This window comes from Talpa europaea (assembly GCF_964194135.1).
Source record: "Talpa europaea genome assembly, chromosome: X".
Classification (NCBI taxonomy): Eukaryota; Metazoa; Chordata; class Mammalia; order Eulipotyphla; family Talpidae; genus Talpa; species Talpa europaea.
The window spans coordinates 77170563-77184359 of record NC_140081.1 but is presented as its reverse complement, the minus strand read 5'-3'; the positions used below and the strand labels follow the sequence as shown (position 1 = coordinate 77184359).

General features: G+C 38.5%; 1 protein-coding gene across 2 annotated transcripts in view; it reads right to left on the bottom strand.

Moving 5' to 3' along the window:
• GRIA3 (glutamate ionotropic receptor AMPA type subunit 3) overlaps window positions 1–13797 on the bottom strand; it is a gene marked incomplete at both ends in the record, with an annotated part of 261431 nt that overhangs the window by 47452 nt on the left and 200182 nt on the right. For both annotated transcript variants that reach the window (XM_084259151.1, XM_084259150.1), the window contains 2 exons: window positions 2215–2413; window positions 12414–12790. In XM_084259151.1, the coding sequence (XP_084115277.1) occupies window positions 2215–2413; window positions 12414–12790 (576 nt within the window). The remainder of the gene's footprint in view (window positions 1–2214; window positions 2414–12413; window positions 12791–13797) is intronic.

Below are 13797 nucleotides of genomic sequence, written 5' to 3'. Positions count from 1 at the left end.
TGCCCTGAAGAACTTCCCCACAGAGACCTAATGCTGTCACCAATGACCAATTGGGGAAAAAGAAAACGTGGCAGCTGGGAATTAGAAAATGATTTGCACTTCCTTATACCTAGGGATATTCAGCTCCTTTGCTAATCAGATTTTTGGAAACAGCTCCATTTCCATACGAATTACTCATTGGCGGTAAAGGTCACTAGGAATTGGTGAGCATTAGAAACCACAAACCAATTAGAATGTGGCAATATCTTTGCTCAGAATTGAATGTTGATTCAAATTGGCTCTGGTAATATGATGTTCTTTAATGAAACCATCATTGAATGGATTAGTAGAAGCTTTCCTGGGTTTAGAGAAAGACACAAAATGAGTAGAGGAGGGGTCTGCTTATGGGGACAATGACTATTTCGTTCTCTTTCAAGACTTTGCACTAATAAATCTTCCCAGAGAGCTTCCTTGCCTGCAATATGGATGAATGGCCTTTGAAAGCTTAATGGGGATTGATGCCATCTATCGATTACCATTTAAAGCACACCTTCCTAATTTCTAATTGTTGAAAGAAATATGCTTTCCAGTGGAACAAGTATCTCTTATTAGAAGGTCTAAGTCTGGTGTCTTGATAGCTTAAATGGTCAAATACTTCATAAGGCAGCTTGACGCCTATTGGGATGGTGAACATAGCTCTGTTGAAGGATGATACCAAACTAGAACCGCGCGGAGCTGACTATGTGCTACTTACTCTGCAGATGGGAGTCCCTGGCTTCCTTCTCTGAAATGTGTGAGTGATTTCATGGGGACAGTGGATTGTTCCCAGATAAGCTTTGGCAACTACTATAGTAGTGAGGGTTAGTGAGGATCAGCCAGGTTAGTTTCAGAAGGTCTTCAATCACTTTGATGCTTCCAATTCTGAGTCCCTCTCCCTGGTGGGGGATAATGATCTTTTCCACAAACCGAGGTAAGATAGCGATATCCTGAGCCAATGAGAATTGTTGAAAGTGTCCCACAACTAATCCTTTCTTCTTCAGGGAACAGAAACTGTTTTTAGCTAATTACTATTATTTCAAGAAACACACTCCTCCTAGTTTCCCATGAAATAATTGGTCAAATCTCATAATACATGTAGAAATACATTTCTTACTGACATCTTGATAAGGTGGTTTAGAACCAGTATCGGTTACCATGGACCTTTGAGGAAAAGTCAGGAGTTATACCTGCCATTCAATAACTTGATTATCAGTTAGAGAGTGTTACTAAACCTTTCCTCTCTACCTACTACACAAGCGGCTTCTGTGTCACTGCTACAAGCAGTTATCGTGCTTAGAGTAGTAGGCAGTGGTCATGCATAGGGTGGATTCATTTTCTAATCATAACCACCATAGTTTCCTGGTTGAGTCAACTGAAAAAACATTTGCATTCTTAAACAATCCACTGGTACTTTTCTTAGAATCCAGTTGCTACAGAAAAGAGATTTTGATGGTTTATGTAAAAGTGGTTTGCCCATCATATTCTCCTTCTATAATTCTCTGCTTTGATCTCCTTTCATCTCTCCTCTTGACAGTGTTTATGTCGCTTTACTTCCTTTTAGTGGTGAACAACTTGCTCTTTCCCCACTAAGACTAGGTCTATGGGAGGTGGTGTGGAGGTGGGGAATATTCTACCGAAGAAATTAAAACAATTATTAGCTTCCCTAAAAATGGACTTATCAGCATGTACATGAACACTTGAAACAACTTTAATACATTTCAATAGGAAAGCAAAGTCTAAAATAGAATATGTAATTTTATAGTCCATCACTCATCAGAGTCTTAGAGTCAATTACCTAACTTCTATGAATTGCTGAGACAGAAAATCACTGCTTTTGTGAAAGCTATAAAGGAGAATAGATATTATTTAGTTCAATCCCCTCATTATTCAAGTGAAGGGACCGAGGCTGACAGAAATTAAATGACTTGCCCAAGGACAAACGATCACTTCGTATCAGGTTGGGAGGCAAATCTGGAAGTTCACACTAGAGCTCTTGACACGCCACTGGTAATGCCTCTCACAAGTCTTAAAGGACAATGATTAGGTCACCAAACAAGTAGTGCTATATTTGAGATGCTCAGCTTTGATAACGTTCCCATTGATTCCCCATCTTCCCTTAAAAACACTGCGAATTTGCCTTTGTGAGAAGATGATAAAATATAAGCCAGCAGATCCAATTAGCTACAAAGCACTTACTCTGAAAAATTCTTTTGTTGAACCGGAGTCCAGGGTCCCATAGGCAATTTCAGTCTGCTTAGCTAAGTCTTCAGCACTCTCTATGGGAGAAACCATCCTCTCCACGGTCAGGAAAGCAGCGAGATTGGCAGTATAGGAAGAAATTATGATCAGGGTGAAGAACCACCAAACCCCTCCAACAATGCGCCCGGAGAGTGATCTACAAAACAAAACAAAGACCAATCCAGACCCAGAGGGGCCAGATTTCAGTTGAAAGAATCCTTACCTTTATTTCTGGAAAGAGGAGTGTCTTCAGTATAGCTGATGAGGGAGGGGAGTAAATGATGTCAGGGAATGAAAACATCAAACAGAAGGGCCACATGAAACATGCGCTGTCTTGGTGGCACCTGGCGATGGCACATGCATAGTGCCTTCTCACATTTACAGGCTTTAAAGCAGGATATTTTTTAAACCAGCTCCTGCTTACGCTCAGTAACTGTACTTAACCCATTCTCTTCCTGTGATTTTGCTGGGCACCCTTGTGGAAAACTGCTCGATTTCTTCTCAGGCTAGTGCTCCCCGGCCTTGCCTGCCCATTAGAATCACCGGGGATTTCGAAAACATCTCTCCTGCTCAGGCCCACCCAAGATGAATTAAATCATCACCTGAGAGGAGAACCCAAACATACATATTTTCAAAGCTGGCCAGACAGGTGGAAACAGAGAACCGTAACAAAGGGTCAGGCAAGGAGAGGGGAGGAAGGTGGGGTGGGAGTGGGGGAGGGGAGGGGTGCAATGGAACATGATGGAGGATTTTGGGGGCAATGGTGGAGGGCAGGGTGTGAAAGTATGTTTGCAGATGTTTGAACCTACAACCCCTAGATCAGGTACAAGGATGTAAACCTACTGTACCTCATAGTAAACATACTTTGGGGGCAAAAGATCCTCAGACTCCTAGCTGCCAAAAAATACAAATAGAAATAAAGCTCGCCAGGTGACTACAATGTGCAGCCCAGGTGGAGAAGCACTGATGTAAAGAGCTGTCGTGGGAAATCACAGTCAGAAACCTCTCCATGGTTGAAGAGAAATGGGTGGGTGCTAGTAAATGCTTGCTACTCACAAGTTTTGCACTGAATAAAGACATTGCCATTTTGAGGAGATGGTCACCCATGAGACAAGGAAGCCATAAAATAATATTTATTATCTCCTTCCTATAAATGGCTGGTGGGTCTCAGGAGCTTAAGCTACAGAGATGGAGACTCTTCCCTTTTACAAATTAATCCTTAAGACACAGTACAGGCTTTAAGTAGGAAAATATATAAAAGGATTTGAGAGGCACTAAAAGGTTTTTCTCTCCTCCAGGCTCCCCTGACCCTCCACGCCAAATAGCCAAAACAAACAAAACCATCCTTACTGGGATACCACGGAAATTCTTACTAATGTCATTATCCTCTGTTTTCTTCAGGAGGTTTGATCAAGATGTACTACTTTACTTGAGCAGCACCCATTATCACATTATCTGGATTAGTCTGTGCAACTAGTAAAGAATAGGACAGGGCCTCCCCTGGTGGCGCAGCGGTTGAGCTCTGGGTTGTGAGGCTGCCCGCAGCCTCTGCAGCGCCAGTTCAATCCCTGGCCACCGGCGAGGGTCCCACAAAAACAAAAACAAAACAAAAGAATAGGACAGCAGATAGGCAAGGTTTATTAAGGGGAACTTTTTGTTCTTAAATGCCACGGTGCACTCACATTACCTGGAGTGTTTGCTAAAATTCAGATTCAAAATATCTAAGCGCTCAAGAAGTTGCCCTTCTGAAGGCTCACAGGTGAGTGCAATGGTCTGCAGACCAAACCAAGCAACATTGCTCTTCGACACCAGCGATGCTCAATGCTGCCTGCACATCAGTACAGTCTGGGGAGCTAGGGACCAAACAAAGTGACCAAAAAAAAAATTTGCCTAGGCTGTACTCCAGACCAATGAAGTCAGAGTCTCTGGGGGTTGGACTAAAGCAGCATTTTTATAAAGCCCGGGTGAACTGGGACTGCCAGGCATGGTCATACATCGTGAGAGCTACTCACTCAGGGAGAAGGGTCTGTGGGAATTTAAGGGGCTGTGTGAGGGCATTAAATGCTCAGTGATGGGTACTGGCTGGTACTGAGGAAACTTCATCTCTTTCACAACGTTGCTGAAGGCTGACTCTGTCTACAGGAATGAAAATCTGGTCCCTAGGTTTTAGAAAACATTGCCACATTATCCCTAGGATAGTTCTGCTCTGTGGCAGAGTGCCATCTTGGTCAGGCTATCTTCTCCCGTGCCCAGAAAAAGCCCAAAGGAAAGAACCCACTCTCATAAAGTCAAGAATAGGCGTAGGAGCCTGGCACGTCTCCAGACTCTGTGCGAAGAGGGCAGTTCTGGGCTGAAAGCCGGTGAATCAAGCCCTTCTCTGTCTGTACTTGCATTTTACCACTATGAAGCAAATTTAAATTCCTATGTCCCAAGATAACCTTTCATTACCCTCTGGAAACTTTAGTTCTTTTACATTTTACACCCCAGTCAAATACTTTTGGCAGGTGTTTCGTGTTCTTTTTTGATTTGAAAAAGTCTGTAAATTCTGTTGGTCCCTGGATGCTTAGAACGACCCTTATTTATTTATTTCTGAATATAATCACTTTTAGCCTCTCAGATGTGAAAATCTGCTTTCCAAGAGATTTTTCTAACCAATGGTTAAACTCATGATTTCATCTGGGAACATTTCCCCTTTAATCAGAAGAGGTAAAAACATCTGGATGAGTCAGAAAGACTGTGTCATACTTCCTCATGCTAAAAGTATACAGAATATTTCAATTATGAATTTGGACCTTTCAGAGCCTTTCTTCATTGCTGCCATACATAGTTAATTTATTCTGGACTGATCTGACTCTGGAAATAATTTTACCGTATAAAAGATTAATGCTCCAAAGTAGCATCTGTAGTAATAGGGTAATAAAAGTGATAACAATAATAGCTAACCCTTATTGGGCACTTTCTATGTGCCAGACTCTGTTCTAATTGCTTTACATGTGTCAACACTTCTAATCCTTCATCCTTATGGTGAGGTGCTATTTTGCAGATAGAAAGGAAATTTACCTATAACGGAACTAAGGTGCAGAGAAGGAAATAGGAAACAAAATATCTACCTTTATGTACTAGGAAAGAAATACCCACATATCTATAATATAAAACATTCGTATTTTATTTGAGAAAATCCAGAATAGTGTGTAAATTATAGAAGGTCTGATTTTCCTATAAACACTGAGAAATATAGTTGTAGGAAAACCATGCATGTTTGGATAATTATTGTTTATTGTCTATTGTTCATCTGGAATGAACTGTGAATGTCACCGTTGTTTGGAATGATGGGGGTTTGACTGAGACCAAGGGGAAAACTGATTTTGGAGTGTTTTCAGAATCATGGTTTGGTATAGAAAGGAGTGGATTCTGCTGCTGCGAATACTAATGGTAGTTTATGCATTGTCTACTTGAAATGTGCAGAAAAATACAGTAATTTATGGAAATTACACTTGTGCCTTTCTATTGAGGCTAATGGAGTATGACTGTGTCTGTATGATTTAAAATCAAGCTGCATATCATAATCTGGTTATTTTGGCCACCTTAATGGTTGACTCAATAATCAAGTGGTTGATCTGTATGACTCAGCTGAGATTGGTTGTTGACATGACTGAAAATAAACCTAAATGCAAAATGGTCATTTTTGTGACCTCTTGTCTACCTGACTATTGACTTTGGCAATTATGTGGTTAATATTGTGACATTACCTAGGAGTATGGAGAATTTGGATGCATTGCCACATAGAAATGGTGTAATAGTATCCATAAGCCTCAGCAGAGATGGAAAAAGAAGCTTCCTTTGAATCAATGTTGTTGATTGTACACACTTGCATTTAACATTCTCTTCTCACGTCAGTAGAAGTTTTGACCAAAATCTTGGAGGAATTTCTACCACTTTCTTTGTGAGTATGGCATGAATACTTATAATCCTTTCCCTGAGAAAAAGTACATTGGAACTCATAGGGAAGAAACTCTATAAGAACTTTTACATTGCCCTTCTCTCATTAGTGAAACTGTAGCCATCTAAGCCCACATTTCACATGGAGGCCATGTAGAACATGACTGATGGGTCAGCCCCATCACAATTTAAAAAGGATCTATTAAAACCAGACAAGACTTTATAGTTGAGTTAAAAAGATCTGTCATTTTCGAGTATCTTTCCCTCCATTAATGCAGCTTCAAAGTGTTTAACATTCATTTCAGATAGTTTTGTTGTACAAGACAGAATTTGAGGTTAGCATAATGAAATGACTGTAAAATGCCACAAGTTAGTATTTATAAAAATGCATTATAAGGAGCAGATTATACCTTTTGGAGAGATGTAAGGGGATGCGTGAAGTTAATGAAAGTAAATTAGCAATGAGAAAAAGACACAAAACATTGCAAAAATAGTATGTGATGCTCTTGTTATCTGCAATCACAAGAAACTAGAGTTTCTGAAATAATAATAAAATGTATTTTATGACCTCTAAAGTGATAATAAAAGTGAGCTATGAGCTTTAACCTTCAGCCTGTAAGTAAATTTTGAAATCTGCACTTTACTAGCTTCACAGGACGATGAGCTAGAACTGCAAACCACTTTTCCTTTGCAAAACTCTTTATCATTTGTTTCCCCCTCCCTTTTCTCCCAAAGTGTGCATCATTCCTACACTCGTTTCAAAGCTGTGTCTAAGATAAATTTTTTAAAAATGTGCAGAATCAATCTTTAACTCTTATAGTCTTCTCTGATGGGAGTAAGTAACCAAGTCCCGAAGACTGAAAACTACGGCTTTCAGCCAGAAAAGTCGTGAAATAGTTGTAATAAAAATCCTGCTATTACCTCATTAATTTATTACCACATCACTACTGCTTTCAAGTGAATTTGTAGTAGGATGAAGTCACTGGTCATACATCAGCAAAGGAAAGGATTTTGCTTAAAACGAGGCCAAAAAGTTCTGTTGTCTTTTATCCCATTCATTTTACACACTTCATGTCTTTTATTCTGCACATACTTTCCATTTGAAAGGAGAATGTATGTGTCAGCTAACCTGGACAGATCCCCTGCCCTCTCCTCTAAAGAATCTGACAGGTTTAAAACATATTAGATTCAAGTTAGTGTGTTCTCCCGGTTTCATCTATTGTCATTCCCCCAGCCCTGTTATTTTCAACTTGGCTAGCCCGCAAGATGTCCTTGCAGCTTCAAAGAAAGTCAGCAGGGGGAGCATTTGTCAGGATGGATTTAGGCTCTGGTATGCTCAGTGGTTCCATTGAAGTTTTACAAAGGAAATAAATTTTAGGTTTTGAAAATTGCAGCCTCTTGTTAATATAAGTAGGCCATTGTGGAATAAAATAATCAAAATATTTGCAAGTGGTGGGGTGGTGTGTCCTTAAGGAAAGTGCTGTACAGGTTCCAGAAAAAATGTTGGTTATTTCTCATCAGAAATCAGCTTTTTGTGGCAGTAGCTAAAATCTCAGTTATATTCCTACGGAGAGTTAGGGATGAAAATATAAGTGCATTATTAAGTATTAGTATTTGTGACACTAGGATGGCTAAGAGCAGCCAGTTTAATAAGCATAATAACTAATAATAAAACATAATAACATTGAGAACTTACTCTATACCAAACCCTGAGCTTTATATTTTACAGACAAGGAATGAAGCTTAGCAAGATTTCGTAACTTGTCCCAAGTTACACAGCTGCTAGGCAGATTGTGAATCTAGTGAGACTAACTCCAGTACCCACACATGTAACCTCTGTGTTGCTGCCCTTGCATATACCCACTGCCTATCTCCTCAGCACTTTCAGGAGGCAGGTTGAATGGAATCACCTTATACCCTCACCTGACTCCCTTCAACAAATCAGTTCGTATGGATAAACCTCACCTTATTACACTGATTACTCTCTCTAAAGTTGATTCAGTCTTCAGTAAAATTGTCCACACTAATAAAACTGGGGTAGTTGAAAATATCAAGCCTAGTATTGACATAGACTCTTTAAGCATGTAGGATGCTGTCGGACACTTTGATAGAAAATGGAATGATGCTCAGCTTTCCTCATAATGTCTTGTTGCTAATTTCCCTGTCTTCTTCTCTGAGTGAACATATGCTCAGCAGCATTTTAGACGCTCACTACCTACTTTCTTTAACAACCAAGGTAAACACGGAGCTTCATCAGAGGTCGGGAAATGGAAAACAGCTTTTGTGCCTGAGCATGAGGAAAATAATGGAACAAACACTGTACCTTTAGGCTGGTAGTAGGAGGCATTGTGTGGTATTGGAAATGAATTCACAACTGGCTCTTAAAACCTCTGACCTGAGGTTCCATTACATTATCTCTCTGGATACTGGTCCTTGGTTTATGATACTGAGAAAAGCATCACAAAGTGAAAAGAGCATGGGTTTGGGGGGTAAGTTTGAATCTGGCTTAGCCATTACAGCTGTGTAACAGGGAAAATTATTTAACTTGAATGGCACTTTCTTCAACTTAAAAATAAGTGTAATGCCCGATTTGTGGCAGTATTTTGAAGATTAAACTCCACATAATAATGTAGGTAAAGCTGCCACACACAATAGGAATTCAATGAAGATGGTTGTCCCTCTGCTTTTTGGAAAAGGAAGCAGTTGGATTAATTTGTTCCTGACCATCTCCTTATGCTACAATATATGATAATTCTATTTTTAAATGTGGTCTCTTATAATTCCTTAAATCACTTCAATTTTGAAAAAAGTGATGCATGCTCACATTAGGGCTTTCTGGAGAGCATTCCAAATATGGCCATTAGACAGAAATAAAGTCTAATGCTAGTGTTTGCAGTCAAGGCAAGTAGGAATCATATAGTATAAGTATATTATTATGGGGAATGTGGAGATCTGTTCATAGAGGAGCATAATGCAGTGGTGTTTGCTGCTATACAGTTGAGAGCAAATATATAAGCAACCAATAGAACTCCCAAGATAAGGAGGAACGTGTCTCCTCCTTACTTGTATACAGTAAATATGCCAAACAGCATAACAGTTTATTAAGAGGTTTAATGATATAATTTCTTTTGAAGAACATGAAAAACAGTATGGAAGGGGAGCTCACCCAGTTGCCAGAAAATGTAGAAGTCATACAGGTAATTATTTATTACCCAAAAGCAAAATGGGGATAATACTTATTACTCTAGACCAGTGTTAGTCCATAATCTATGTCCTCTATGGCTGGGTTGAGTTGCTGCCAGCATTAAAAAAAAAAAGTGAAACAGAGCAGATCATATCAGCACACAGCACACTGTAAGGGTAACAATGTCTGGTGAAAGTCTGGTGATATACATATATGTGTACTGAGTGGTGATGAAAAATGTATCTTTCACTGAGGGCCATCATCAAAAATTTGAAAGCCATTGCTCTGTATGATAATATCTAGTACAGTATAATAAAATTACTATTTTGAAAAAAAAGCATGTGATACATTTCAGTGCCACAGCAGAGTCACAGCTTCTGTTTTTCCACAAAATAAAAAATCTGTCCAGTGTGTCATTTTCAGGCCATCATCTTTAAGTTATTACTTAATGAAGCAATATGCATAAATACTTCTAAAAACAAATGGCTTTTTAAGAGTCCTATTTGAGCATGCAGCACTCCATTGGGGATATCACAAATTTAGTTTTGGAAATTCACTTGCAGAAACCAATAAAATCTCCAGCCTTAATGACTCTTTAGCATTGTCTCAACATAGATTACCAGCCATGTTAAAAATCATTCAATTATGGACTCATTCAGAAACCTTAGTCTCTTGAAGCAAACACTGAAAAAATAAAAGAAACTAACAAAACAAATGAACTCCCAGATGATATCACAAAATGTATAACATTCTAAGCACAAAAGGAATAGAAATAAAATAATTTGGAGAATCTGACCAAACAGATTGAGGGTGGTAAAAAATATGACATATAAATGAGTCTGACTCTACAACGTAACACTAAGTAACTGCTGAAAATGTTAGTGAATTATATTGCAAAATTTCATTTTAATTGTTTTGTGCTTCAAATAGATGATCTCAAAACGAAGTGTGCTGTAAAAACATGGTAGGTAACCTTCTGAGTCCTTATATTCTAAATGAAAAGTTCTATTTGTATAATCAATTCTACTAAGTATTTGGATTAATGTTCAATTTTGCCAATACCACACATTTTTATTTTAGAAAAAACCCCAATTTTTTCTCTGATTACAAAGATGTGACATTTGCTTACAATATTTTATGACTATGAATTAAGTTACCACCACTTTTGTTTAGTTAACACTTAAACTAAGTAGGTAGGGCCTGGGATATTCAAATTCAATATTTTCAATAATATTACTGAGGTAACACTTGCATACCATAAAATTTGCCAAAGGAAGCATACATATAGCTAATGATTTTAGGAAATTGAGAGTTGTATAATCATTTTCACAATCTGGTTTTGGAACATTTACATCAAGTTCCATCAAGTTTCATCAAGTTAATCCTGGTGGGGCTAGGGCTAGGATGGGGCATTTACTCCATGTGCAAAATTTAAGGGAGTGTCAACATTTCATTAATAGTGATAAATGGTATTTTAGCACAGTATTTAAAAAATAAAAATTAATGCCAAAAATCCATGGTGAACAAAATAGAAAATTTTAGATAAAGACCAGAACCGACCCTTGCACTCACTCTACTCACCTTCGCTTGCCTTACCATATGCCTGATCCTGATTAGCCCCCCTCATCTCTCTCCCAGCCTCTGGAAACTGCTAATGTACTTTCTGTCTATAGATTTGCCTATTTTGGCAAACGGAATGATACAATATGGGATATTCATGTTATATGTGACCTTTTGTGCCTCACCTCACATCTTTCATTTAGCACACGTTTTCTAAGTTCATACATGTTGTAGCATGTGTCAGTAGTTTGGTCTCTTATATTGCTGAATAGTATTCTATTGTACGGATATGCTGCTTGCTGTTTATCCATTTACCTGTTGATAGACATTGAGGTCATTTCCATTTTTTGGCTATTATAAATAAAGCTTCTGCGTGGAAATATTTTCCTTTCTTTTCAGTACGTAAGAGTGGAATTACTGTGTCATATTTTAAGTGCATGTCTAACTGCAAGAAACTACCAAATCATTTTCCAATGTGGCTGTAGCATTTTGTATACACTACTAATGGATGAGAGTTACAGTCATTGTACAGCCTTGCCCCTACTTGGTATTGTCTGTCTTTTTGACTATAGCCATTCTAGTGGTATATTTTGATTTTAATTTGCATTTCCCTAATAACTAATGTTGAACATGTTATGAACTTATCAGCTATTTGCATATCTTCTTTGGGAATATATCTGCCTATTCAAATCTTTTGTCCACTTAAAAATTGGGTTGCTAGTCTTATTCTGTTCAAAGAGATCTTTATTCTAGATCCAAGTCCTTTATTGATATGTGATTTGCTAATATTTCTCACAGTCTATGGCTTGTCCTTTTATTTTCTTAACTGTGTCTTTTGAAAGGCAGAAGTTTTGAATTTTGATGAAGTTATGTTCATCAATTTTTAAAATTGTGCTTTTTGTGTTCTGAAAACTCCATCCAATCTAAGATCACAGACTTCCTCCTGTATTTTCTTTAAGCAGTTTTAGAATTTTAGTTATAAAATTTGGACAAGATACTACAATGACTAGTTCTTGGCAGTCTGCAAATGAAAAAGAGAAAAAGGGGAAGGTAGGTGGGATTTAAAGAAGTTTTCTACTTTCATATCTTTTCTACATCCAATGTCTGGACAAATGAGAAAGTAGCTTAATTAATGAGGAAACCATGCCTATTTAATCTGCTCATGATTTAGTATTAGGATTATCTGAATATTAATATTTAGCTGGCAATGTTACCTTGACCCAGAATTCACATATCTGCTATAATGTGTTTACATATGCTAAACTATAGAAAAGTAGGAAAGGCGTTCAAAGCAACACCAAGAACACACTCACTTGATGGATGCAGGCAGATGGAATGGCTCGATGACAATTTACCACTGGATGAAAAAGATGAATGAAAAAATCTGGACTTGAGATGGGTGGCGATCAGATGTACATGAATGAGTCATGGCGACAAAATGCAAGGAAACATTGGGTATTACATAGAAACAAACCTTGGCGAAATATCACATCCTTGCTGCATAAAGGCACCCAAGGAAAACCACAGACTGTTAAATATTCCAAATTCGTTTGGAGGATCAGGAGGGCTTTGTGGGTCACGGGGTTCTTCATTGTTGTCTTCCAAGTGCCATTCATAAGGGCTGAATCTGCTGACTAGGAAAAGAACTACGCTGACTCCAATGTAAGCGAAAACGATGCACATCCAGATTTCATAGGCCAGGGGATCCAGAAAGGAGAATACGCCTGGTTTTGATTTCTGAGGCTTCTTTATCATGATGGAGATGCCCAGGCTCATAAATGGCTTTGAGAAATCTATGACTTCTTCACGGACCAGCGTTATAGTGAGTGGAGCAACAGCTATGTCAGCCCTCTGGAAAAAAAAAAATTTTTTTTTTACGTTTAGAGACAATATTTCCATCAGTCATTTGCCATGTAATATATGTCTTTGGTGAGAATATAGTCTTATGTGACTATAACCAGTCAATTTGTCAATGCTTTGGTTAGAAAAGTAGTAGCATTAAATAGGTTCTCAAATGCTTTACCTTGAGGGCGAGTCAAGAAAAGGAAGCTCCCTGCCTGGCCTTTTGTCTTGTGAGACATACAGACTGAGGGCAACTGACTGAATTTTTATGTTTTTTGCCACCTTACAACTTAAACTGTATTCCCCTTGTGACATGCCACAATTAAAACTCTGGCTTTCATATTTTAATTTTCATAATGTTATGTCTTAGCTACCTCACTTGACAGGAAATTCTTATGTGGCAAGCATAATAGTTTGTATTTCTTTTTTTTTTTTTCTTTTTTTAAAAGGGCAGGTTTTTTTTTTTTCTTTTTATAGAGGCATGTTTTATTTATTTATTTGTTTGTTCGTTTTGTTTTTGTTTATACATGCACTGGGTACAGTCAGAAGCGCGGGAGGGTGAGAGAACTCACCAGAGCCAGAGCGGGGAACAGAGCAGGCAGAAGGACCGAAGTACACTGCTGAGGGGAGCAGCGGGCGGCAGGAGAGGTCTGCGCACCATGTGGGACCCTCCTCCGGTGGCCGGGGAGCAGCCGGGAATCGAACCGGCGCCGCAGAGGCCGCGGGCAGCCTCGCAACCCAGCGCTCAACCGCTGCGCCACCGGGGAGGCCCAATAGTTTGTATTTCTTATATTTGCCCACCTCTTCATCGTGAGGTGCCACAGTACTCAGCTTAATACTTGAGTGTTTTTGAGAGTATTTCTATTAAAACAGGTTTTTAAAAAAATTTTATTAATTTATACATATATATTACATCATTGTTTATTTTTGTACAATGCATACTTGTATGCTTTCTCCTCTCAGATGTATTTCTTTTTTTTAATAAATTTTATTTTTATATTCCCCATACAATTGCA